A 27,262-nucleotide genomic window follows, 5' to 3' on the forward strand; every position below is an offset into this window, starting at 1 on the left:
GTAGATTTAAACTATAGGGCTATCATTATGGGCCCTGAGCAGGCTTCTGAAGCAAATGAACCACCTCTGATGTGCCTGTTGGAAGAGACCCCGGGAGATCATCACGTGACCAGCTTACGCCAACGCCGAGCAGCTGCATCACGGAGAGGGCTGTGTGGGTTGTGACATGCTGGAGGAGAGCTGTCAGTTTCTCCACTCGCTGCCGCGAGAGCCGCGATCTGCTGGCTGAGTTTATCTTCTTCCAATTTCTTATGAAACCCAGGCTTTGACAGATGCGATACGAGATGTACCGTCTGTAAAGCGACTTCCTCCCTGGAGCGAGCCAGCAAATAGCAGGTCGTCCAGAGGAAACCACACTCTCATCCCTCCTCTGTGTAGTGGCTCCAGCCTTCTCTACACAAAAAATGGGAGGAGCCAGGAAATATCCGACGGCAGACGATTGTCTGGTCTGATATTCCCTGAAATGAGAAAACGCAGGAATTTCCTGTGTTTCGGGATGAGGGGTACGTGGAAGTATGCATCTTTCAGGTGGAAGTATGCATCCTTCAGGTGGAAGTGAACCAGTCGTCCTGGTGAACACATTCCAGCACCTGTTTGATCGTCAGCATGTGGAATTCTGACAGATCGAGGATGTCTCATTGCCCCAGTCTTTTTCGGGATTAGAAAAATAACGGGAGTGAAAACCCCTGATTTTCCTCCCTTTGAGGAACCCTGGAAATATCCTCTTTCAACAGGGGTTCCAGCAGCTCGGATTGGAGCGCAAGACATAGCTTCTGGGAGGACAGGAGTGTTTCCTGTATCCCATTGAACTGTGGGGGGGGAGAGGCGAACTGCAGGATGTATCCTCTGCTGATCAGCCTGCTCATCCATCTGTCCATCAGACCCGCGCGCTGCCACTCTGAGAAAAACTCTGAGAGCGGGCGCACGTGCTCGAGATGTGTTTTTGGTCGTCATGGTGACGAGCCACGCCAGAGCCCCTTCCGCAGCTGCCCGTGAGGCAACCCAAGGCGGGGGCCTCCACACGCTGCGTCTCACTCCGACTCTCATCATGAGGCGCATACACGCTCAGGGGATGGATGGAGGTATGTGCAGTGCTGCCCACATGAAGCGTTATAACGGCGTTCATGTGTTTATTAAGGCCGTGTTTATTAAGGCCGTGTTTAGGAGACCCAGGGGCATCACCACGTGACCTGCTGCCATCATGCCGAGCAGCCGCATCACGGAGTGTGACGTCACCACGCTGCGTGGTATGACACGTTGAAGGAGAGCTGTCAGCGTTTCCACTCTCTGCCGTGAGAGTCGTGCTCTCATGCGGGCTGAGTTCAAATCCACCCCCAGGTAAACAATACTCTGGGCTGGAACAGGACAGCTCTTTTCCCAGTTGATCATGAAACCCAGCTTTGACAGATGCGATATGAGTTGTACCGTCTGTAAAGCCGCTTCCTCCCTGGAGCGAGCCAGCAGCAGCAGGTCGTCCAGGTAAAAAAGTACTCTCATTCCTCCTCTGTGTAGCGGCTGCAGCGACGTCTCTACACACTTTGAAAAAGTACGAGGAGTCAGGGAATAGCCGAACGGCAGACGGTTGTACTGGTACGCTATTCCCTGGAATGAAAACCTCAGGAATTTCCTGTGTTTCGGAATGATGGCACATGGAAGTAAGTGGGTCTCATTCCCCCTGTCTTTTTCGGGATAAGAAAATAGTGGGAGTAATACCCCTGATTTTCTTCCTCCTGGGGAACCCTGGAAATAGCCTCATTCAACAGGAGTTCCCGTAGCTCTGCTTGGAGCGCAAGACACTGTTCTCGGGATGTTAGGCATGTCACCTGTATCCCTTTGAACTGTGGGGGAACAGGAAACGGTGTCTGAGGGCATGTTAATTTAATAAACTATGAATGTTTTATATCCATGTAACGGAAAGAAACTCATCTAACTGATCATTTAAAAAAAAAAAAAATGCTAACGCTGAGCCTCTGAATTAGCAACGAGCGAAAAATGCTAACGGATGACTGCACCGAAATTCACTCACACAACCTTATTATTTATCTTTGCTGCACATCCAACACATCATTTCACATCGTGAGAGGACACAGAATCGAAGGGTACAGACATTATCACTCAATTATACGAACCTGCAACTTTATAAACAAAAACAGACATCAAAACATGTGGCGCTAGGTAGCTAAAAACTGCCACATGGCTCACCTTGGTTGTTGTCTGGTCAAAAGTGGTCTTCAATGGCATTAAAATGCTGCTGAAGTTAATCCATAGGTTAATCCAATGTGTCTGTGTCCCTTTGAAATGATTTCTGATAATCCATAAGCAATAAACCTCCTTTTCCGTTTCTGGAAGTCAGAGCTAGAAATATGTTCACTCTGATACAAAACTGTGTGTGCGAAGCCCCCACCTTTTTGTTTTAGCATGTGTGTGTGAGCGGGGAGATTCCCCTTCGATTCTATTGGCTCTAACGGTCAGAAAGAGATGTCAATCACCAAAATCGACCAATGGGTTCCAGAGAAATGGTAAAACCCCCATTTCCACCCAAATCACCTCAGAGGTTTTGCTAAACCTCTCTTAAAAAGGTCAAATGTCACTTGTTTTACATCAATCTTGATACAGGGTACTTATTATATGTTGTATTTTGGATTCCTAAAGCTACCTTACCATCACCCAAGGGTAGTTTTCACTATGTACACAATTATTTACAGTTTTCTACTATGTTCAATCTGAATTTTCTTTAAAATAAAAAACATCTATATTGATTCTTTCTACATCCAACTCACAGGTTTATCATTACTTTGAGAAAAAAGATTATTAATTTAACCCTTTTTAGAAGGGAAGATATGGTCATTTGTTCTGGGAATGTTATTTTCGAGCCTAATACCTGCAAAACAGGCTCAGGGCTAAACAGGTTAAGTCCAAACGGCATACGCTGGAACTCGAAGGCGGCGGTAGTCACCACACGGTCCCCAGCCACCAGCTGATTTAGGGACCATGTGGAGCGGTGAAGCCCAAAGGCTGTCTGAGCGGCGGATGATGCCCAGACACTCCATGATGACGAACTCCGACTTGGCGACTGCCAGCATGTCAGGGTTGAGGCGCCGGGCCCTAGTGTAGACTGGGGGGCCTTCAGTGTCAATGTGGTGCTCTACCCCTGTGTTTGGGTCTATAATAAGAAGATGAATCCACGAGGATGTCAACAATCCTGTGGGAGCAATCAGGGAAGTAGTATGATGAGTCAGGCAGGACCGCAGAGACGGGTTCAGCCACGACTCAAAGTCCAGATCTCAGGATAGAGGATCAAGGACACAGGACCCCGTTTTTTATTTATTTAAATTGGTTCTACATTGTAGATTAATACTGAAGGCATCACAACTATAAAACAACACATATGGAATTATTATAGCGTTCTGTGGTTTTTGTGAGTGCACTTGAGGATACATTCAAAGTTCTATTTTCCGGATCGACTGGCCTTCATTTCTTAAAGTGATGATGGACCGTCGTTTCTCTTCACTGAGTTGAGTAGGTCTTGCCATAATATGGATTACAACAGTAGTTAAATGGGGCTCTCCACTGTGCACTAACCCTACCTCAAACACATTTAAGAAAGCAAGTAATTCCACAAATTGACTCTTGACAAGGCACACGTGTTAATGGAAAACCGTTCCAGGTGATGACCTTGTTATGGCAGATTCCTTATTACAGCGTATTTCTCGCTTATTCATTAAGGTGACACAGATCAGAGAGGCCCCATCGTCTTGTTATATCAGTCTTATGCCTAGTCACATGGTTAGTTAAGACACATGTGTTATTAAGTTTCCAGAGAAGAGGCCCCATCGTCTCCCCCGTAATTATTAGGGGTGAGCAGAAGTACAAAGAGGCTCCATAGCTCAGTCGGTAGAGCCTCAGGTTATAATACAGTTAAGTCTTTGTTAGTTGAAGACGTCATGAGATAGTGACCTTTCCACTTTTGAAATGTATACAAGTATGGCATTCATAGGGGAAAATGTGGGTGTGTTCATTACAGTAGCTATATATGCCTGTGTAAAACTGCTACTCGTTGGGGCATTTCCGCGATTGGTTGCTGTTGAAGCAAGGTAATGTACTCCAATATTATTATTTTTTGTTGTGCAACTAAATATTTATTAATCTCAACCATATCTGTGTTTATGTTTTATTGATTTCTCTCTCTGTGTTAACAATTAAAGTTGGTAAGCCATTAATTGCACTAACATCCTCATGAAGCTGACTAAGAGAAGCCCACAGTGTGCAAAGCTGTCATCAAGGCAAAAGGGGGCTGCTTTAAAGAATCTAGAATAAAAATCACACTTTTTTGTTAACTAGATAATTCCATATGTGTTCTTTCATAGTTTTGCTGTCTTCAGTATTAATCTACAAAGTAGAAACAAATTAAAATAAACAAAAACAATTGAATGAGAAGGTGCCCAAACCTTTGACTGGTACTGTATATAAAAAACACAAATATGTTTATATTTAGCAGGTTCCCTCATCTATAATCATTTATACAAGCACAACTTCAAACATGTACAGCAGTAAAATGCAACATTCAAAAATAATCAAGACACATCATGAATGAAACACTGACAGGGAACATTTGACTGCACCATCATTACTATGACATAAGAGGGTTCCCTAAAAGCCCTCAGCCAGGTTGTGTTGTGACTTGCAGTCTGTTTAATAAATCCATATAAACACGTCACAAGGGAAGCTTTAGTTGCCGTGTCTTTATCCTCCGGTCTCTAGCGTACAGTCAACTTTTACTAACTATCAATATTGACCAGAAATAATCGTGATTATGATTTTTGCCATAATCGAGGAGCCCTAGTTTGAATGCAGGATTTTAATTTGTAACAGTATTTTCATTCTATAATGTAGGCGTAGTGCAGGGCTATTCAATTGGCGGCCCGTGTGCCAAATCTGGCCCTGGGGGGGATATTTGCTGGCCCTTTTGAGAATAATGTTAAAAAGTAATCGACAGAGTGCCTTTATTCCAGAGAGGGTGTTAAATTGAGAGATAGAGGGGAAGACATTGCGTGAAAACTTGGGCGGGCTCGGGTTTTGAACCCACCTAATAGCTACTGTAGTGACAACTCCTGTCATTTATTCTATCTCTGTGTGAATGATTAAATAATTTCATCTAAATTAAATGATGTTGATGGTTAAATTAGCTTCACATGTAGGTCTACTGAGTTCTGAACTTGCCATTTAGATCTATAAAGGCCTTGGGGCTATGTTGTTTGATTGAATTAAACACAATATATGCACTCCATTATGCTGTTGTACTGAAGCTCTTAATATGATTGCTCATCTTTCAAGCCATCTTTTTCCCGGCCCCTTGCTTTGGATCATTTTCATCAACTGACCCCCATTCCAAACTAATTGAATAGCCCTGGCATAGTGTAGCTGTGAACAATCCAAAATTCAATTCATTGTTTACATTGTAGATAAATCCCCCCAGGGCTAGTGCTAAACCAGAAGACAAAACCCTTTTTCATTTTTAACGGTAAGTGGAAAGGGGCTGGGCTACATGAGGTGAATTGAGCCAACATAATTAGACCATTTTTTCTGACTGTGTTGTTGTGGCAATTCAGCACTCACAACAGGAACAAATAAAACGGAGAGGAATAAATAAACAACAAACACAGATATAGTTGATTAATTATTATTTCATTATACAACAATCAATAATAATGAGGAAACATTACCTTGCACACAATCAGTCAATAGTGGTAATGCTCCAACGAGTACAAGTTTTTTAAATCATATATAGCAGCTGTAATGAGCACACACACAATTTCCATTACATTAGCCAAAACACCCACACGTCGAAAGGTCATTATCTCATGACCTCTTTAGGTATAATTCATACTGTCAGGATATGAACCACCTAACTAACAAGACTTCTGCTCACCTCTAATAATTACGGAAGAGACGATGGGCCTCTCTTTTGTGGAAACTGTAATTCAATAACATAACTAATTATATTGACTAGGTCCAAGACTGATATAACAGTGTGTTTCCTGTTTCCTGCAGATGTCCAGCAGCTGGTGGTGGTTAAAGAAGAGCCTCTACCTGACCAGCAGGAGTGGGGCTCCAGTCTGGACCAGGAGGACCCAGAGCCCTCCCCACACATTAAGCAGGAACAGGAGGAACTCAGGATCAGTCAGGAGGGAGAGCAGCTTCAGGAGCTGGAGGCTGATATCACCAAGTCCTCTTTCACTCCTGACCCTGTGAAGAGTGAAGATGATAAAGAGAAACCTCAGTCCGCACGGCCTCATCAAAGACAAACTGAACACATGGAAACAGAAGCTGATGGAGATGACTGTCGAGGACCAGAACCAGCCAGGAACTCAGATCCAGAGAGTAGTTTACAACCAAAGACTGAGGACGACACTGGAGACTCTTCTGAAGACACTGATGACTCTTCTGAACCTGACACTGAAGACAGTGCTGATTGGAAGGAGACCAGAGAACCTGCCTCAGGCTCAAACTCACTGAAAAATAGACAAGAATCTGTCAGTGATCCCCGACATAGTGCTGAAAAGAAACCATTCAGCTGCTCAGTCTGTAAGAAAGCTTTTAGATATAGAAGAGATTTAAATCGACACATGAGAATCCACACAGGAGAGAAACCCTTTCGCTGCTCAGTTTGTGAGAGAACTTTTTCACGGAGTGAAAATGTTAAGAAACACATGAGAGTCCACACAGGAGAGAAATCATTCAAATGCTCAGTTTGTGAGAAAGCTTTTTCACAGAGTGGAAGTTTAAAGAAACACATGATATTCCACACAGGAGAGAAACCATTCAAATGCTCAGTCTGTAAGAAAGCTTTTTCACAGCGTGAAAGTTTAAAGGTACACATGAGAGTCCACACAGGAGAGAAACCATTCAAATGCTCAATCTGTAAGAAAGCTTTTTCAGTGAATATCAATTTAAAGACACACATGAGAATCCACACAGGAGAGAAAGCACACATCTGCTCAGTCTGTAAGAAAGCTTTTTCACAGAGTGGAAGTTTAAAGGAACACATGACAGTCCACACAGGAGAGAAAGTACACATCTGCTCAGTCTGTAAGAAAGCTTTTTCACAGAGTGGAAGTTTAAAGAAACACATGAGAGTCCACACAGGAGAGAAAGCATACAGCTGCTCAGTCTGTAAGAAAGCTTTTTCACAGAGTGGAAGTTTAAATACACACATGAGAATCCACACAGGAGAGAAACCACACAGCTGCTCAGTCTGTAACAAAGCTTTTTCACGGAGTGAAACTTTAAAGGAACACATGAGAGTCCACACAGGAGAGAAAGTACACAGCTGCTCAGTCTGTAAGAAAGCTTTTTCACGGAGGGAAAATTTAAAGGAACACATGAGAGTCCACACAGGAGAGAAAGCACACAGCTGCTCAGTTTGTGAGAAAGCTTTTTCACACAGTGGAAATTTAAAGACACACATGAGAGTCCACACAGGAGAGGAAATATACAGCTGCAATGTTTGTGACAAAAGATTTAAATGGCGTAGTCATTTCCAAAGGCACAAGTGTGTTGGTCGTCAGTCCTCACAGCTTAATGAAATTCAAACTGAGGATAACGGAGAGGCAGAGTCTCCAATCAGCAGCTCAGCTGAACACATGGAAACAGAAGCTGATGGAGAGGACTATGAATAAGTCTTATGACTGTTCACACATGAGAGAAATCTGTCTGACTGGATTAACATTGTTGTACAACATCCATATAAGACTTAAATGAACTCCATCTTTATCAACATAAGTGGACAATATGTTTAATGTTTTTGTCATTCTGATGTATACGTTAAAGAGCAACTTCCAGGTTAAAGACACCAGTGAATAAATGTGTAGGAAGATGATGACGCTAGATTTTCAAAAAAATATACATAAATATACACTATAGTGACATCTGAGTGCGCTTAAGACCTTCCTTTTTGATAAAGCTTATAGTTTGGGCTGATTAGATTCAGCCCCTATTTTTGCTGATATAGGCTTAGTTTGTCTGGGGACATCTTACTTCTTCCTTCTCTCTGTCTATACCTTAGCTACATAATGTTAGCTAACGTCACATCACAACATTGTAAAGTTAGCTATCATATATCAGGCTATAACTAAAGTAGCATTAATAATATAGTAACGTTACTGGCAGGACTGTTGATACTGATCCATAACAGAAACTAATGCGCAAGTATCAGCTGGATCTCGCGTTACCTAATGCAAATCCACACTACGGTGCTGTACCGGAGGGGAGAGAGAGAGCAGGGAAGGAGGGGGGGGGGGGGGGCGGGAGAGATGTAATACGGTTTCCTGATAAACGTTTGTCCGGACAGGTTGGTTTGTGTGCAACCTGCACAAACACAATCCTGCACCATGATTACAAAAGGTGAAATACAATGTAAAACTACCGAAAAATACCAGCTCACTAAAACACAACCGCTCAACACAACTGCTCAACGCAACTACTAATTATTCCCGCGGTCAGAGAGCAGAGATGTGTACCTTTTGTGATGTAATATGACGCATTTGACGTATGACCTTAAAAAAAAGCCGTTTTTAAGAGCAGAGCTCAAAATTGCTGCTTTCCCTCTGAATTCCTGCCCTTATGTCTCGTAAAACATATCAAATCCTGCATTCACTTTTTTAATTGTAATTTTCAAGCAAGTTTAAGCATAAATGTAGAAAAAAAAACCCTGCAAGTTGCTCTTTAACCACTGACTGTTGATGAACCATTTTATTTGGATTGAGGGCTCCAAGTTTCCATATAGAGATATAGGATGATTTGATGTATTGTTCTTTATTTCTAAATGTTTTGTATCATTGCTATCCTGTTAATGAGCCCTGTTTTACATAAATGTACCTGTTATCGGAGTGTTTTTGCTTCTGTAACTGTAAGGGAATACATTTTCCTATTTTGTGTCCTGATGACCTAATGCCGTAACATGTAATACGTTACTCCCTAAGCCTGTTTTCACCCATCTGCAACCGATTCGCTAATAATCACAAATGTTCATTTCTTTGACCCCTTGACTCGACTATTTCTTATTTAATAATCGTTACATCTCTTCAGGACCAAGTTCCCGTGTCCTGCCTTTCACCTGCTGATCACCCACTGCTCTTTTAAGATGGACTGACCTTTACAATGGACCAGCTAGTCTTAGTGTGTTAATGCAAACGTTTTGTAAAATGACGCGAGACCAAAAACGTGCTGTTGGGCTGTGTGCTCTCTGCAGGACGGTGTCTGTACTCAAAGATTGTTTATGGTATGAGAGCTTCACTCTGTTTTGTTGTCCAAACGACGCCAACAGAGCGATACGTCTTCTTTCCAGCAGATGGCATAAATGTTAAGTAATTGACTCACATTACATTACATTTAGCTGACGCTTTTATCCAAAGCGACTTACAATAAGTGCATTCGACCAACAAAATACAAACTTGAAGAAAACAGAATCATATAAGTACAGGTTTCATAGAGCAAAAACATTTCAAGTGCTACTCAACTGGCTTTAGGTAAGCCAGTCCTTTATTAGTATATAAGTGCTTTGTTAATAGTTCTATCACTCGAAGTGGAGTCGAAAGAGATGAGTTTTCAGTCTGGAAGGTGTGTAAGCTATCTGCTGTCCTGATGTCAATGGGAGCTCATTCCACCATCTTGGATCCAGGATAGCAAACCCACGTGTTTTTGCTGATGGGAACTTGGGTCCCCTTCGCAGCGAGGGTGCAGAGAGCCGTTTTGTTGATGCGGAGCGGAGTGCACGTGCTGGGGTGTACGGTTTAACCATGTCCTGGATGTAGGAAGGGCCAGATCCATTCGCAGCATGGTACGCAAGTACCAGTGTCTGGAAGTGGATTCTAGCAGTTACCGGAAGCCAGTGGAGGGAGCGGAGGAGCGGAGTGGTGTGGGAGAATTTAGGAAGGTTGAAGAACAGACAAGCCGCTGCATTCTGGATGAGCTGCAGAGGTCGGATGGCACATTCAGGTAGACCAGCCAGGAGGCCACAATTTCCACAGAATGTGAAGAGGTTACAGTCTTGCAGTTATGTCCAAGATGTTGTTTTTATTTGTTGTAAGAGATAATAGGGATTGATGCAGAAAATAACCAGAAGATAGTCTGGACAGAGCCTTCAAAGAACCAGAAAGGGTTTTGAAGATTATCAGGGATATAGAAAGAATACAAATATTACAAATTATTATACTTTTTGCAGTGTTAACATCTAAATACCAACTTTAAAAGTACTCATTTATTAATAACTCATATTTATGTTATAATTATGTATTTATCAATTTGTTCGTCACCTTAATATTTAAGCTGATAAAGTTGGAGATATTTTTAATAACATTATTGGCTATGCTGCTTGGTAGTTTATTTTTTGTTGAAATACGAAATAATTCACGAGTTGATTTTATTTTTTAATAAAAATCTGAATTTGTAAAATAAGCTATAAAATACAATTGTGCCACAAAAAGTTCCATATTTTCCTCTGAGATATAATGTTGAGGTGTTAAGTAGCAGAAAACAATTATATAATAAACAATTAGGTATAGTATAAGTTCCTCGAGTAAATAATACAGCAATTGAAGTGTGTACATGTAGAAGAATATACCATGAATCGTCCCACAGAGGGGAAATGTACCTTCTGCATTTCACCTATCCTAGTGTTAGGAGCAGTGGGCTGCCATATGTACTGCCCGGGTATCAGTGGCTTCAAAGGTGCCTTGCTCAGGGACACATCGGTTGCACTTGGTCTTTCGGGGACTCGTACCTGTGACCTTCCGTTTCCCAAGCCATGTCCCTATGGACTTCGGTGCTGGACGAAGTATTCCTGGATCACATCGGTTACCCATTGAGGATGTTTGAACCTAAGCCAATACAGTGCAGACAATGTTGTTAGTTTGGTCACAGTTCTTTGGTCTGAAGACATGCCTTGGTGATTCGTGGAAAATATAGGGATAAGTTGTGCAGCAGTAGAAACTGAGAAGGAACCAAAGTATAGTCAGTGTGGGGGGAATCACAAAGCATGGCGATCAGATTGTCCAAAGAGAGAGATTAAAATAACCAAGAATAGTGCCAACAAAACAATGCATGAGGAAGAAGAACCAAAGCAAGGGAAGTGTTGGAGCCATAATGTATCTTGTTTGTTTTAATTGTATCTGCACAAGTTGAATGTATAATGCAGTTCTAACATTGAACACAGGATGGAGCATTCAACTTCTGAGTGCATATAGGTAATCACCGGGGCCCAGTAGATCAACATTTGTAATCCCTATCTGATCAAATCAGATTTGGATTTTGGGTAGTTCAAAACCAAAAAACAGGATTAGGATCACTTTGATATCAGATCAGATCAGGAGGGGTAGAGTTCCAGTGGATTACCAGAGAAAAATGAACTGTATAATGTATTTAATGTATTAATGTATTTGAAAAATATGTTTCAATATAAATAAGATGGCAACGTTTGTTACACAATTGTTAGCCTTCATGGCAAATCAATTTTATTTTTCAATTTCTGGTCACATTTGTGGTGGCCTTATTTTTTTCAACCAAATGTTGATGACATGACAGGATGATCCAGCTGCCTTTGAATTAATGTTTTTTTTTTTGTTACCCTAGTGGGAGTATTTTTTTAATTACAATTCCATTATGATTGTATGTCCTTTTTGTATTTAAAAATATAATTAGACGCTATAGATTTCTCTGCAACATGGTCTCTTGTCTTCCTTGTATTATTTTTCATATCCACTAGATGGAGATCGGTAGGATTAAAGCACTGATATTCATGATCTAGTAATCTTGAAAAGTTTGAATCTGGATCAGGGTGATCCTATCCTGAATTGCTTTGAAATACTGGGACAAAATCTGTCCGAGTTGTCTGATCCTGGATCACAAAAAATTGGATTTCAAAATCTGATCGGATCTGATTGAGATTAAAAGTTTGTAACTACTGGTCCCTGGTCATCAGATTCAAGTGTGTGGGAGGGAAGCAAACAGTGTTTTGACCGTGTCTGGAGAAGCCCTGTCGAGATGAGCTGAGTTAAACCTGTTTGTATTCAGCGTGACTGGCATGCATATTGAACACAAAATAAATGGATCGATACTAGATTGAAAGATACGACTCGTATGGACATTGTTTTATCGTCTGGAACACGCGTCAGAACAAAGGTCTCCCGTTCCCATCCCTCAGTGGCTTGAGTATAGATTAGGTTAAATAGTCACTACAGGTAGAGTCGAGAAAATAGGGAGTGTAAAGTAGGTAGGAGTCATGAGGAATATTAGCATGTCTGTCCATGGGGATCAACTGTGCTGCTGAGGCAGAAAGAAAGTCAGAAAGAACCAAAATAGTTGTTGATGCCGTAAGAAAGAAAGAAACAATGGTGGGAGTTATATTGGAGAGGAAGTACAGTGGCTGCTGAGAGAGGCTTTCATGTCCTCTCAGAGCCTTGAGCAATGATATTAGTAGGCTAGTTACTCGAGATAAGAGGTTAACATGGCAAGCTGTATTATGTTAATTTATTTTCCCTTTCTCCTATATTAGTATATGGCAATGTGACATGAGTGAAGGTGGGGTTGTGATTCGGCTATAGACCGCCGCCTCGTATTAATGAAGTTGAGCACATGGAGAGTGAGTTTCATTTACAACAATGTATGATGAGTGAGGTTGTGTCACTGAGGGCCCTCTTGCTCAAGGGCCCCTGGGCACGTGCCCTGTGTGCCCTTGCCCGTACCCACCATTGAGTTCACAGAGGTCCGGTCCTCGGTAATGATTCCACTATTGACTCTATTAGAGTGGTACCTGAAGTGAAATATTTAGGAATTACATTATCTAAAAATTATTTCAGGAGAGAAGATCTTAATATGTGTAACCGTATCACAGATATGAAGAAATCTCTCAGTGGTTGGTTAACTATGATCTTACTATTTTTGGCAGAGTTCTTCGTACTAAAGCAGAAGGTATATCTAAACTTATTTATCCATGCCACTCATGTTTTGTCTCTTCGGCTAATATTAAAAAAGCCAACTCAATTATTTTCCATTTCTTGTGGAGAAATAAAACTCACTAAAAGGTCACAGCTTGTTAAAGAATATGATAAAGGCTGAATTAAAGCTTTAGACTTTGAATCAATGATTGGAACAATTCAAATAAAATGGTTGAAAGCTTTTTTGTCCCAGCCAGAATCCATGTGGATCCATATTCCAAAGGCCATATTTAAACGTCTAGGAGCGTTTGATTTTCTTTTAAAATGTGATTTTGAGGTTAATAAGATTCCGACCAAATTGTCAAATTTTCATAAGCAGATACTTCATTATTGGAAAATGATATTTACCCACAATTGTTCTCCTCTACTTTATGGCACAATAGAGTGATTATTATAAACAGAAAATCCTTGTTTAGGAGTGATTGGCATGAGAAGGGTATTTTGTTTGTTAATGATTTACTAGATTGCAATGGGAAACTGCTAGATGTTTTGGCTTTTTCAACGAAATACAATATAACGTGTACTGCTAAAGATTATAACAATATATGTAAAGCAATTCCTGTACCACTTATTGAAATGATTCACAATACTTTACTGTACTCAAATGTTGTATCAGTTTGACTTAATTTAGAAATGATTGGCGATACTCTTAAGATTAACAAATCTATTAGTGCTTCCCTGAAATCCCACATTTTTCACAATTTAATTTATAGGCTTATTTCCACAAGCGACCGATTCAGACACTTGATCTGTAATGGATCTTATTTTATAAAATGGTCCATTTCCCCTAAAGCAAAAGAAACTCATTTTAAAAATGTTCATATAATCTACCCGGTTTCTACATTTTTTAATTTAAGATTTAAATTTGAAGTGGAACCATGTTCCTTTTGTAATTTATCTGATGAATCGTTGGAACATTTATTTTTCTCATGCCCTTTGTCTGAATTGTTTTGGTCGAATGTGAGAGATTGGTTGTTACTTAAATTAACAAATATTCCGGCCTTCAAAATATATCACATTTTATATTATATTGATAATTTGGACCCTCTCATTTCTGATTTGGTAAATATAATTATTATTTTGGATAAATACAATTTACATTGTAGTAAATGGAGAAGAGGCAAGCCCTCCTTTCCCTGTTTCATAAATGAGTTCAAGTCCTTTGTTCCTTAGAAAAATACAATCTTGTGATCTGTCTATAAACATTTGCAATGACATTTCCAAATGGTTATTATTTTAAGTAAGCTTAATGCCTCTTAAATGTTTTTGTGCCTTTCTGCTTTTTTCTTTCCCCCTGGCTCTTATTAGGGCCTGAGCACGAAGTGTGCGAAGACCTATTGTAATTGGTAGAATTCTTATTCTTATTCTCCATGCTCTGCAGTTTCGACCTGTTTTTGAGGGGGTTACGACACTATTCATGTAGCGACATTTGGCTACGCCAGCAGGATGAGTGAAAAATGTTACATTCCGGATTCGATGGGTGAAACATTTCCAACATGCTCTATAGCGCCACCTGTGAAAATTCAGTCATGTCGCAGCGTAACTCTGATGGACCTGACATTTTCCACACTTATCCGGGTGTAGCGGCTCTACATATTATCCTCTCATATCCCGAAGCTCCGCCTACTTTGATTTTTTTTAATAAGCATAATGTGAAAAACAGTGAAATATTAATTTAAATTTAAATTTTTGGATTTTCCACACCAAACTTAATGTACAGGATCAGTGGAGGGTCAGAAACATTATCGTAGAAAATGAGCACGAGGTGTGGACAAATGTGGCCGACATCAATCAAAACGTATTAGCAAAAAGGTGTGGCCTAGACATAATTGCTCACAATTCATCCGAAATGTATCCAACTATCACAGATTTCGGTGGATAGGTTTAGTCTGTCCTGGGGAATAGGCACAACAAAGCATGTTCAATTTGGACAATAGGGGGCGCCAAAAACACAACAAATGTATACATCAAGAACAGATGGACGAAATAAATATATGTAGTCATAGATATACTGGCAGGATGAGTATAAACTGAGATTTAAAGTGTTGCAACTAATGATAAATGTGGGCGTGTCCTATTCAGTTTTTTCTCAAAATCGAAGGGTTAAAAACACTTACGGACAAATACCATTGTGTTTAAATGAGTTACGGCTTAGAATGTACCATTTTCCAACAGTTAGATGTCAGATAAGCTACTCTGCCTTCAACATCATCACACACACACACACACACACACACACACACACACACACACACACACACACACACACACACACACACACACACACACACACACACACACACACACACACACACACACACACACACACACACACACACACACACACACACAGCTGGCAATGATGTTGAGTGTTAGTCCAGCAGCTCCCTCTGCTGGCGGCACATGCAATTACAACACACACATATACACTCCATAACACACACATACAGCTCTTGCAGCATATAATATATATCAGGCTACAGCCCATGTATATGTTATGATGTGAAGCACTATTTGGTTTCATGAAAAATGTCAACTGTTTATTTGTAGATATCTACTAAAGCAGGGGTGGGGAACCTCCGGCCCCCGGGCCGTATACGGCCCGCGAGACAATTTGGTACGGCCCTCGAGGTAATTTATAAACACACGCAAAAAAGAAAAAAAATCTAGACCGCAAAAAAATTAAACAAGCGAGTGCCTGTTTTTCCTGGCCACGGTCAGGGTCCGTGAACACAACACGAGCCTAACGTGTCATCACGTGGTATATGTCTCGTCTGACAGGGGTGCAGTTCTGACGGAGAGCACCAGAACGTGGCTCGGCACTTCAGATAAGGAGCCGTACACATGCCGCAGTTTTTGCGTGGCTGTGTTTTTAGTTAAAAGCCCAGTGGCGATCTGTTCATCTGTCATACTGATCATACAGTCAATAGCTTTGTTGTTATTAGCATCTGGTTAGCTAGCTATGCTAACGAATATAAGAAGCTTTTTCTACAACCAGTGAGGTAAAGGCACATCTTTATATGATCATTATAGTTATAAAAAAATAAGAGAATAAAGTAAACAGGTATAAAATACTATATGACAGTAAAAAAAAGTTGTTATTAATAAACAAGAATACAGTTTGAAAGGGGAGTGATTTGTAAAATATCCATAAAGAAAAAGTAAATATGCTTACAGTTCTGTTTCATATGGGTGTTGAGAGATTATCCATAGATCTCTTAATGTTGCTCTCAAAGTGCATCAGATTGATGCTTTTAACTTCAACATTTAAAAAAAAAATCTTCCCGGGAGGAGGTTAGGTCCCCCCCCCACTTAAATCATGTCCACATGGATAGGAAACTAAATACATTTGCACATCTTTCTGTTTTGGTGGTCATGCCACAACCGTGCACGTGCATGCATACGTGAGTCATGGTAAGATATCTGGATTCAGAGGTTGCTTTTTCTTTGCACAGTATGAAAGAAAGAAGAAATAAATGGGCTGTGATTTTAGTTTTTTTAAGCAGAGGTCAATAATTTGTACGGCCCTCGGAGGATGTTGAAAAATGTAAATGGCTCTTGAGAGGAAAAAGTTTCCCCACCCCCAGTGGTGTAGTGGGCGTTGGACGCGGGGGTACGCCGTACCCCCACTTATTTGGAGCATTATCTTTTTTGTAATAGTCTAATAAATATAAAATCATTGCCAGTCTTATCAGTTGCAAGTGTGTATTTGTTGTAATAATGACAAAAACATAATACATTTCACAGTAATTATAATAAAAAATAAAAACGATTTCCTTAAAGAATTATGATTAGTCATCACGCTCGTGACCCCGCGGCGAGCTGGGGGTGTGTCAGTGACACACCCACGGCCAGTTTACCGCCCGCCGATTTTGCGGCAGCTCTTTCCCTCAAGAACGCTAACGAAAAAGCTCTATAATGGCAGGCAAACATTTTTTACTTGACTTATTTTCTAAAAAGAATATAATTCACAAGAAGAAAGAGTCTAGCAGCACCGAAGCTACAAGTGAAGCTGCTACTAGTACTACAGTACATCATCAGAAGAGCCGCCTAAAGACGTGGATAATGCTAGCTAACGTGCACGTTAGCTGCGCTAGCAACGTTCCCCTGGCTAGCTCAAGCTCACCTTTGCCAGAGGTATGGACGGAGGAGATGTGGCGGAGGAAACAAGAGACATACCCGTGGATAGACTGCAAAGCTGGGAAACTGGGCTGCAAAGTTTGTTCATCCGTGTGTGTGTGTGTGTGTGTGTGTGTGTGTGTGTGTGTGTGTGTGTGTGTGTGTGTGTGTGTGTGTGTGTGTGTGTGTGTGTGTGTGTGTGTGTGTGTGTGTGTGTGTGTGTGTGTGTGTGTGTGTGTGTGTGTGTGTGTGTGTGTGTGTGTGTGTGTGAAAAAAGCAGCGCTGTCTGCTTATTTGCAATGTAGGCTAGGCCTAATCAGAATAATTTCCAGTCCAGATTCAATGTTTGCATTAGTAGGCTATATATATTTTTCGTTGTTTATTTAATAAGTTAATTTTAGGACAACTTTGGGAAGTTTGTTTGTTTGTTATGAGTTTTAAATAGATTTTGAAAGTGGAGATAGAGAGAGAGAAAAGCAGCCTGTCTGCTTAGTTGCAATACTGTAGTTTATGCAATTTAGGCCTATACATTGTTTATGTAACGTATGTGCCAGTGTGTCCATGGTTGTGAGTCTGTGTGTGTCTGTTGAGCACAGCGCCATCTGCTTTTTGCAGTACAGTAAGTAAAGTAGGACTAAGCATACCGGTAGTTTCTGTGGACCTGTCTGCCCGTTTTGTGAGTGCACTGCGCACGTGCACACTTGTTTGGGATGACCTAATTTAAAATAGCGTCCCCCCAGTAAAAAAATCCCCACGACATCACTGCCCACCCCTGTACTAAAGCATACAAATAAAGTGTGTCATGTCGGCCTGTTACTTATATTATTGAGTGATATATATTATACACACTGTTCTGCTTTCTGCACTGGCCTCAGCAGCTGTTCTCACTGTCAATGTCGGCTCACAATTAAAGCAGTTGTATTAAAAACATTCATGGCCTAATATCCAGAGGAGATGCGTTTATTGAGTAAACAAACGGTAAAGGGCAGAAAGTCTGCACAACCCACTGCACCGCACGCCACGGTTACTACTCCTCCGAGATGATGGATCCTCGACGAGCATTTAGAGAAATTTGTTTTCCTTCGAGGAGTTGCGCCCACATCCGGTTCCGTTTCACTTCCGGAGGACCGAGGAGTCCGGGACGCGAACATTTGAGAAATTGCAAATGGCTCATTTTTTTTCAACCTAATAAACTACTCAGTATGAACATTTGTATAGCCCTTATTAAAAACATTATGCCTTAAGGGGCAACTCAACTGCGCATGCTCTATGAGCGCACATACGGGTACTTCTGCTCTGACAGCCAGGCATGAGGGCTAATCTGTGACGTTTGTATCCAGTTCTTATTATACATCCTGGTCTCGCCCGAGAGGGGAGCACCACACGTTGAAACAATGTAAATTCATTGTAGGGAATTTTCAACGTTGAAAAACCTGCATCTATATGAAATTGTTTCAACAAAAAATGTTCAAACGTTGAAATGGTATGGAGCTAATTTCCTGCCATAACTCCACAAACAAACTAAACAGGTTTTACAAATGCCTCATAATTCACTAACAAACACAATGTGGTTTGCAAATACAAAACACCATCTACAAACTAATGCATTTAGTTTTGCAAAGAAAAAACGTATTTATCAAACAAACACATAACATTGTTCTAATAAATCATGTTTCAGAGACAAATTCAGCATAGGTTTTACAAGTAAACAACTTTTTTTTACAACTACAACACTTTTTTTTACAAGTACAAAACCTTTTCTTCTCAAGGCGGAACATTACTGCCAACAGTCACTTGACTCACTCACGTGACTTTTGGCAGTAATATTCCTCCATGGCTGGCTCATACACACATGCTCACTCACACATGCTCCACGGCAACAGGGGGCGCTACTGAGTCCATTGGGAAGGCGGGAGGTTGAGCAGAGCATGGAACAGCCCTGGCCAGTCTGATGGCAGGTGTTTCTAGCGATCCAGCGATCTGGGTCAGTGTTATAGTGATAATATTATAAACAAGGTGAATTTAGCGATCACAACAAAAACAGCCAAGATACATATTGAGCCCAGAAAATGAATGTTATTAGGGCTGTACATATAATAAGCCTTTGTCTAAAACAGGCCCGGCTCCAGGATGAAATGACTGAGGGGGCTGTTAAAAAAATCAGAGGGGGAGATTTATTTTCACAACAACGAAAACATACTGGCGATGTAATTAATTGACACTCCAAGTTTTTTTCCTTCTCACGGCTCTACAATCTCTTTGCTTCTTCATTTTTATTCTGGATCTACCCCTCTCATTCCGCTGTTTTCCTCTGATCTTTAATAACAGATAGTACATTATCAGATGCCTGCACTTTGGTTAACAGACTAACATTGATTTCCTCAATTTATAAATTGACAGGCTCTGTAATTATACCATAACCTTTTCTCCTCCATCCCTTAACCCATCTTCCTATACAGATTTACTTACTTACTATCTACTCTAGTCAGGTCAGGATTAAAGAAACATTAATCTGGTTGATTTTTTATTTCCAGGATTGAATGTTCAAACCAAGGCCTAAAACCTGGCATTCCATAAGAAAGTGACTAATATATAAACCAAATGTAATATTGGATCAAACACTACACCAAATGGACAGACACAGATTAAAAATAAATTCCCCTGGTTTGTCTCTAGAGTCAAACTGCCATGAGAAAAATCAAATCAATGTTCCACAATCCGTCACTAGATGTCGCTCATTGTACCAATACGGTTTATTATTATTATTATTATTATTATTATAGTAAAAGGGCTCGCATTGGCAAAATCCTAATCCATACAGGCAGCCCTAAATAATAACAAGTAATCATGTGTGGTGCTATCTGTAGATGTCTGTCTTATTTGTTGTCGATTTCGTATTGTTTTCACAATGCTGTGAACAGGAATTTCCCCCTGGGGACAATAAATCTAATCCAAACTAATTTAATATTCAATCCCCCACTTGGCGATTGAGAACGTAATTTACCTCGTTTAAAGCACTTTAGTTCTAATACTAAGGATTTAGTTGAAACTATTAGCAGAAGCAGAAGCAGAAGCAGAAGCAGAAGCAGTGTCACTACCCGATCCGTCCCTCTGCCCGATCTGTACTGCGCATGTGCGAGATGGTCCGCCATATTGGAGAACTCCGGACGGCAACTCAGGAAGGACACTTGACATAGTGGCTTTTGGCAAAGCTGAAAAATAAAACGAGAGAGAGATGAGTTATTGTTATTACAACGTGACTTCACTATTATTTAACAACTCTTTTTAATTGGGTTCTTTTATTTGGGGTTAAGTACATTGTCAGAATAAATGAGAAATAAATTGAACTTCTCTTAGACAACTATCATACTGAATAAATATTTACTGTGAATGTATGCAAAAATGTATGGCATATGGCTGTCTAAGATCCTAAAGTTTTTACAACGTTCCTCAAGTTGTAGAAATGTGCTAATAACGTTATTCTGAGAGTTATTTCCCCTCTGCATTATGAACGCGCATCTAACCCACGGGACCGCGCTGCCCGGCACGTTCATAATAATAATAATAATAATAATTTCAATTTATATAGCGCCTTTCACGAAACCCAAGGACGCTTTACAATGGGAAGTAACAAAACAAAAGGTAATAATAAACATACAGAGCAATAGCAGGAAATAAGTGACTGTAAATTAGTTGAGGCCAAAGGCTTGAGTTCTTATTCATGTTACGTGTTCAGCACTACATGCGTTTGTCTTTACCCATGGATGCACAATAAGAACGGACCCATATCACCTTACTGCCATCCCACGGAGCTGTAATAATGGATATATTGCACATGTTTGCTGTAATTCATCATTTGTAAAATATTATACTACATGGGCTGTATGATGCAAATCTTGTACCGTAAATGTTGTATTAAATAAAGTTAATATTACCGACGTAGATTAACGTCCCTGTAGCTTCTTATTGCACTTGCAATATACCATTAAAGGAGTTGAACGTTGCTGTTTGCTATTAGGCTACTATAATACCATGCAGGGATAAGCCAGTTTACCTTTGCATGTGGGCACAACACGTTTTGACCCAGATTAATTAGCTATAAGATATCGCCCGAGGAAGTCATCATACTTATACATATATAAATAAAGATATATGTGTCAAAGCTCTAATCAAATTAACAGTTGTATTAATTATACTTGTATATATGTATACAGCCTGTGTTATATATGTATACACACAAATGAACAACCTTGTGTGTGTCAAATAACAAGTTGTATTGTAGTGTTTATTTTAGTGTTGTTTTATGCTTATCCACATTTTCATTTCAGAGCACAGGAGAATGCTGGGCACAACATAAAGCTCAACAGTGAAGCTGGCAATGCTGAACAAAACCATCACTAGATCCTGTTACATCAGCGTAATATAAAAGTACATAACGATTGATGTGGATAATCTGCTCCTTAAATAAAATAAACAGAAACAGATTTCATGCATGGATCCATTATATTGACAGTTTTCCAGCCAAACAACACAAACAAAACTAAACAGTCCGCTCTGCGATACACAAAAAGTGTCTTTATTGCCTAATCCAGGCTATTGTTCATTGACAAAAAAACTGTTGCTCCTTCGCCCGTCGGCGGCAAAAACAGAAATGTTTGTAGGCCTTTTCAGGCTATATTCCACACAAAAAAGGAAACACGAGGTCCTGCGTGGCACACAGGAGCGATCTCACCCTGTGTCGGAGAGAATCTCTCTCTCTCTCTGTGCGCGTCCTCTCCAAGGAGACGTGCTTCCAGGTCGGTCGATGCAATATCCACATACGGTTACTTTCAGTTACTTCCCCATTGCATTTTTACATATATATACATGTATATACATGTATACACATGCTGAGAAACCGTAACTATCCCGCTGAATACCCGCATTCACCACACACAGGCTTCCTCCTCCCGTGAGAACCACCCCTGGCATCCTGTTGACATGCCCACTAAAAAGCCTCTGGGCGCGCCGCGACAGGTGAATATGCAAATGAGGCTTGCAGAACCACACCCTCAAACCTTACATAAAAGTGGACATTTTAACGACTGTAGTTGCGAGGATAATACACATGCATCATAGATTCTCATTTCATTTGAATCTAAACTACATGCCTTAACCCTTTCCCCTACCCCTACAGTTTATAAGAAACACTGAGATCAATCTGCGACTGTCACACGTTAATATCAAATCCATCATAACAATCCAGAACGCGCGGTGCTGTTATGTGTACGCAAATTGACGTGCTTGATGTGAACGAGCCTTTTGTGGTGCCTGGGCTGAAGTCGAATAGTCCATTTAGCTTAGGAACCTTCCTAAAGGAGTGAAATGACCCGGAAGTCCCTCAGTGGCAGCCATGATAAGTGCCGTTCGAATTCTCTAGAATGATGAGAATGATAGGAAAGGAGGTTTCAAACTTCCTTTATAACCTCCTTTAGCTTAGGAACCACTGGACCTCCCTAACCGACAGGAGTAGCGAAAATGCTGCCCCACAATGCATTGCAGCCGCAGCATTTGCCGTCACTCAACAGTCGGCCGTTCACGGAAACAACCGATTATGACGGAGAAATGATATCATGAAAGTTACGGTGCTTATTAAGCATTTTAAAACGTAGGTGGTAAGTTGCCAAAGTGCTTTGTTCTGAACGTTCATCAGTATTATAATCAAAGAGAGAAATATGAACGTTAGTTTTTACTGAAATGATCAAATAAAGTCAACATTTCAGTCTTTACTGAGCTGTGTGGGGTTTGTTCAACTTTTAAAAGATGTTTGAATGGTGATATACACAGTGATAGATGTTAAGGACTAACGTTTATAATAAATACATCTGTATTGATTTTAAGATCTTTAGTTCATACAATCATACGTATTGGGATCATTTGTATTAATGCGGACCGGAGGGATAGGGGGACGAGCATAAGTTTCACTTTCCTTTTTTATTTCAATTCCAACTTTGGTCATGAAGAATATGTTTCTCTGTTGTCTACGTTCATAAAGCAAAGCAGCAGCATCAGAGCACGGTGCAGAGTCTAGATGAGTTTACAGTAGTCCCTCGTTCTTATTAAACATCCATGTTTGTAGTCCGCTAGAAAACTGTGGTTTCCATAGTTTCCCCACAGCAGCAGACGCACATTCAGGACGTCCGCTGGAGCATCATAAACACGTCGGATAGTGAAAGTGCATTCGGATTCTCTAAAGCACTGCAGTCTCTTCTCCTAAATCCTTTTGAATTCTCCTATCCACTATCCCTTAACCCCGTGACGTTTCACTCAGAGGTCAAGGAATAGACGATAGGGTTAGAACTTAGGAGCTGATTTTTAAACTATCCAACTGCAGCCCTGGTTAAAGTTGCGCATGCTCTTTGAGCGCACATACGGGTACTTCTCAGGCATGCCGGGTAATCTGTGACGTTTCACTCTCTCAGAAGTTGGGCCATTTTATCATCATGCGCCGTTGCAACCTGATCTCACCAGAATGCGTGACTCCACCACGACTTCTTAGCACCACAATGCGTGGTGGAGTCACGAATTGTGTTACATTTGCGTGTCGGCACCACACAAACAACCCCAATGTAAAGTGAATGAGGCTCCTTTGTCGTGGTGCACACACGCATTTCTACAACGTCCCGCAGTGAGCTTTTATTCTATAAAACGTTTTTTAAATCTACTTTATATCTTGTGGTAACTCACGGGAGGCTTCTTTTATTTTATTTGTATTCATAATAATTTTAAAAAATCGTCAGAATGTAAAGATTACATTAGTTACGAATTTGTGTTCTCAAAAAACAGTGCATTGTGTGTAATGCAACTGTGATTTTTATTAAATTAGTTAGTTTTTAAGGAAGGCCAGAGCTTCAGCTGTGTCAAATAGATTGTTCCCTTTAGTTAACGTTATTTAAAAGATAATGATCATGTCCCCTGTATTGTATTACGAGCGTCCATTCCCATTGGATAACGGAGAATTGTACACCCGGAAGTAAGAATTCTCCTTACTGTCGATTGATGTCACAGTGATATCTGCACTACTCATCGACTAAAAAACACCAGATTGTCCTTGTTAATTACACAACATTGATTGGTTTGAATTGTGTACAATTATTTTGTATTTTTCCCCTTGGATTCGGAGAAACAAATGTTTTTTCGGAGTTTTAGGATGGCCGAAGACACTACACTACCCAGAATCCTCAGCTATCGTTTGGGACTACACCATGTGCTTAGCTTGACAAACCCGTGATCAGTCCTCAACCTGTGATTGGATGTTGGAGTGGCAGTGTGTGACGTTTACACAGAGCGTCAACAAGGACTTTGAAATGGAATGAAACCCATCGACGGCACACTATTCAAAACAGGAATCGAACGTGTCCTACCCCCCCCCCCCCCCCCCCCTTAGGTCACAGGCTCCTCCAACAGTGCTACGCAATAAAACAGATTGGCCTACACAGAAAAAATAGTGAAATAGTGCAATAAGAGTCTACAAGTGATTGGAATATGATATATTAGATACATAATTTCTAGGTAGCAGCCAGATGAATGTTATTTCTAAGTTCAGGTGTTTAATAATCGTATAGCCTGTGGGATGAAGCTGTCTCTGTGTCTGGTGGTTTTAGTCCGGATGCTGCGGTACCGCCTGCCAGACTGCAGCAGACAGAACAGTTTGTGGCTGGGGTGATGGGGGTCTTTTATAATCCTGAGGGCTTTCTTTAAGGTTAACCTGGTATTTTTACTCCACTACATTTATTTTAGTTACTTTACAGATTTGGATTAATGATGTGAAATATAAACAACCCTTAAATCAGACTTTAGTTACACCTGAGTGAAATTCAGTGAAGGTGATTGTCAAGTGCCAACAATCAGGCAAGATATTTGATAGTTGGTGCTTGAGAAGACTACATATTTATCTGCAGATCCGTTTAAAGCATATTCATTACTCGTTATTCTCTAATAGTTCATTAAAGACTGTATATAATTGCTATTTTGCACATCCCTTTCAAGATTTCAAGATTTTCTAAGGTTTATTGACATATCATATACACAATAGTGTAGTTATGCAATGAATGAACAACTTGAGTCACAGGTTCCTCACCAGTGCATTACAAGACATCTATCAATATGTGTGTATACCTCCACCATTACACTGTCGTATTCTGCACGTTTCTTATACTATCTACATACATAAGATTATAATTAATTTGTATAATATCAGTTAAAATAAGTGCTTCAACATAGTTAACATTGCAGGAAAGTTGATTGTCAAGTTCCAAAACAAACCATGCAATTTAGACTTTGTCAGGCTTAATATTTATCTATAGAAAGATACCCCCAAAGCTTTTTTCCTATTTAAATGAAGACCTTAACCTAAAGTATTCTTTAATGTTTAAATAAAGCCTTATTAGTTAGCACATCCTCCTATCAGGCACTAAACTGTTTTATTCTAGATATCATTTGAGTATCTTCTTGATATTTTCTATTCTATATTTATATCATTGACCTTCTACTTTCCCACTATTTTGTATGTACTCTTAATATTTAAATGTTTTCATAAAATATAACACATTCAAAAGTGCTTTACAAAAATGAAAGACATTAAGAAAAAGGCATTTTAAACAGTCATTAAAAAGCAACACAATCTTCCTGCATTGCAATTACTAACGTGCAATAACGTGCTTTAACCAGTAGGTGGTTTGGGTTAAAAGGCTGTAAAGTTTACAGTGTTAACAAAATAAGATATACTGCTGTTTCTGGTTTAGTTTACGACGAATATTATTTTGTTATTGTTTTGATATTTGTAACATAAAAGCGATGGAAACCCCCACAGCAACACAGAAAAGATGGTCTTAACATGACCCAGCGGTCTAGAAGTTAATAAAAAACAATAATATCAAAACAAAATATGACTACTAATTTATTGTGAAATTAAAACAGACCGGTAAAAGAATAGTTTCCGGTGTATTCTGAGCCCGATCTCTGTAGATAAATAAAGAACTATGACAGATGTGTAATATGTAATGCAGCCAAACCATTTATTACAATGTATTCATGTGATGACTTTCAAAGAGTAAAGCAAGCACTGCTGAATAAAGTATGATTTTCTCTTTTACGAAACCTTTTATATGGAATGCAGTTGGAGGTCAACCAATCAAAGAGCTTGAGGACTGATCACGGGGTTTGTCAAGCTAAGCACATGGTGTAGTCCCAAACGATAGCTGAGGATTCTGGGTAGTGTAGTGTCTTCTGCCGTCCAAAAACTCCGAAAAAATCTTTGTTTCTCCGAATTGAAGGGGGAAAATACAAAAGCATTGCACACAATTCAAACCAATCAATGTTGTGTAATTAACAAGGGTAATCTGGTGTTTTTTAGTCGATGAGTAGTGCAGATAGCACTGAGATCAATCGACAGTAAGGAGAATTCTTACTTCCGGGTGTACAATTCTCCGTTATCCAATGGGAATGGACGCTCGTAATACAATACAGGGGACATGATCATTATCTTTTAAATAACGTTAACTAAAGGGAACAATCTATTTGACACAGCTGAAGCTCTGGCCTTCCTTAAAAACCAACTAATTTAATAAAAATCACAGTTGTATTACACACAATGCACTGTTTTTGAGAACACAAATACGTAACTAATGTAATCTTTACATTCTGACGATTTTTTTAAATTATTATGAATACAAATAAAATAAAAGAAGCCTCCCGTGAGTTACTACAAGCTATAAAGTAGATTTAAAAAAACGTTTTATAGAATAAAAGCTCACTGCAGGACGTTGTAGGAATGCGTGTGTGCACCAGGACAAAGGAGCCTCATTCACTTTACATTGAGGTTGTTTGCGTGGTGCCGACACGCAAATGTAACAAAGTTCGTGACTCCACCACGCAATGTGGTGTAAAGGAGTCGTGGTGGAGTCACGCATTCTGGTGAGATCAGGTTGGCCAATGAGCATCTCTCATAGGAATGAATGAGGCCCCACCTCCCAAGCTGTATCCAGTTCTTATTATACATCCATGGTAGTGACAAGGAGAAGAAGTAGAGGTAGAAGCTTCTTATTATACATGTTCTGGCTCCGCCAATTATTTTGTGTGTTATAGTGACTTCCTGTACTGCATGAAGCAGT

The 27,262-nt window shown here is 40.1% G+C and overlaps 1 protein-coding gene across 1 annotated transcript; it reads left to right on the forward strand.

Annotated features, from left to right (window-relative positions):
- Positions 1–6,223: 6,223 nt before the first annotated feature.
- Positions 6,224–8,258, forward strand: LOC117454348 (zinc finger protein 583-like). Its single transcript, XM_034093561.2, has one exon. It carries the CDS (start codon positions 6,315–6,317, stop codon positions 7,677–7,679), a length of 1,365 nt encoding a protein of 454 aa, XP_033949452.2. The 5' UTR covers positions 6,224–6,314; the 3' UTR covers positions 7,680–8,258.
- Positions 8,259–27,262: the final 19,004 nt, after the last annotated feature.

The sequence above is a fragment of the Pseudochaenichthys georgianus genome, chromosome 10, assembly GCF_902827115.2.
Source record: "Pseudochaenichthys georgianus chromosome 10, fPseGeo1.2, whole genome shotgun sequence".
NCBI lineage: Eukaryota > Metazoa > Chordata > Actinopteri > Perciformes > Channichthyidae > Pseudochaenichthys > Pseudochaenichthys georgianus.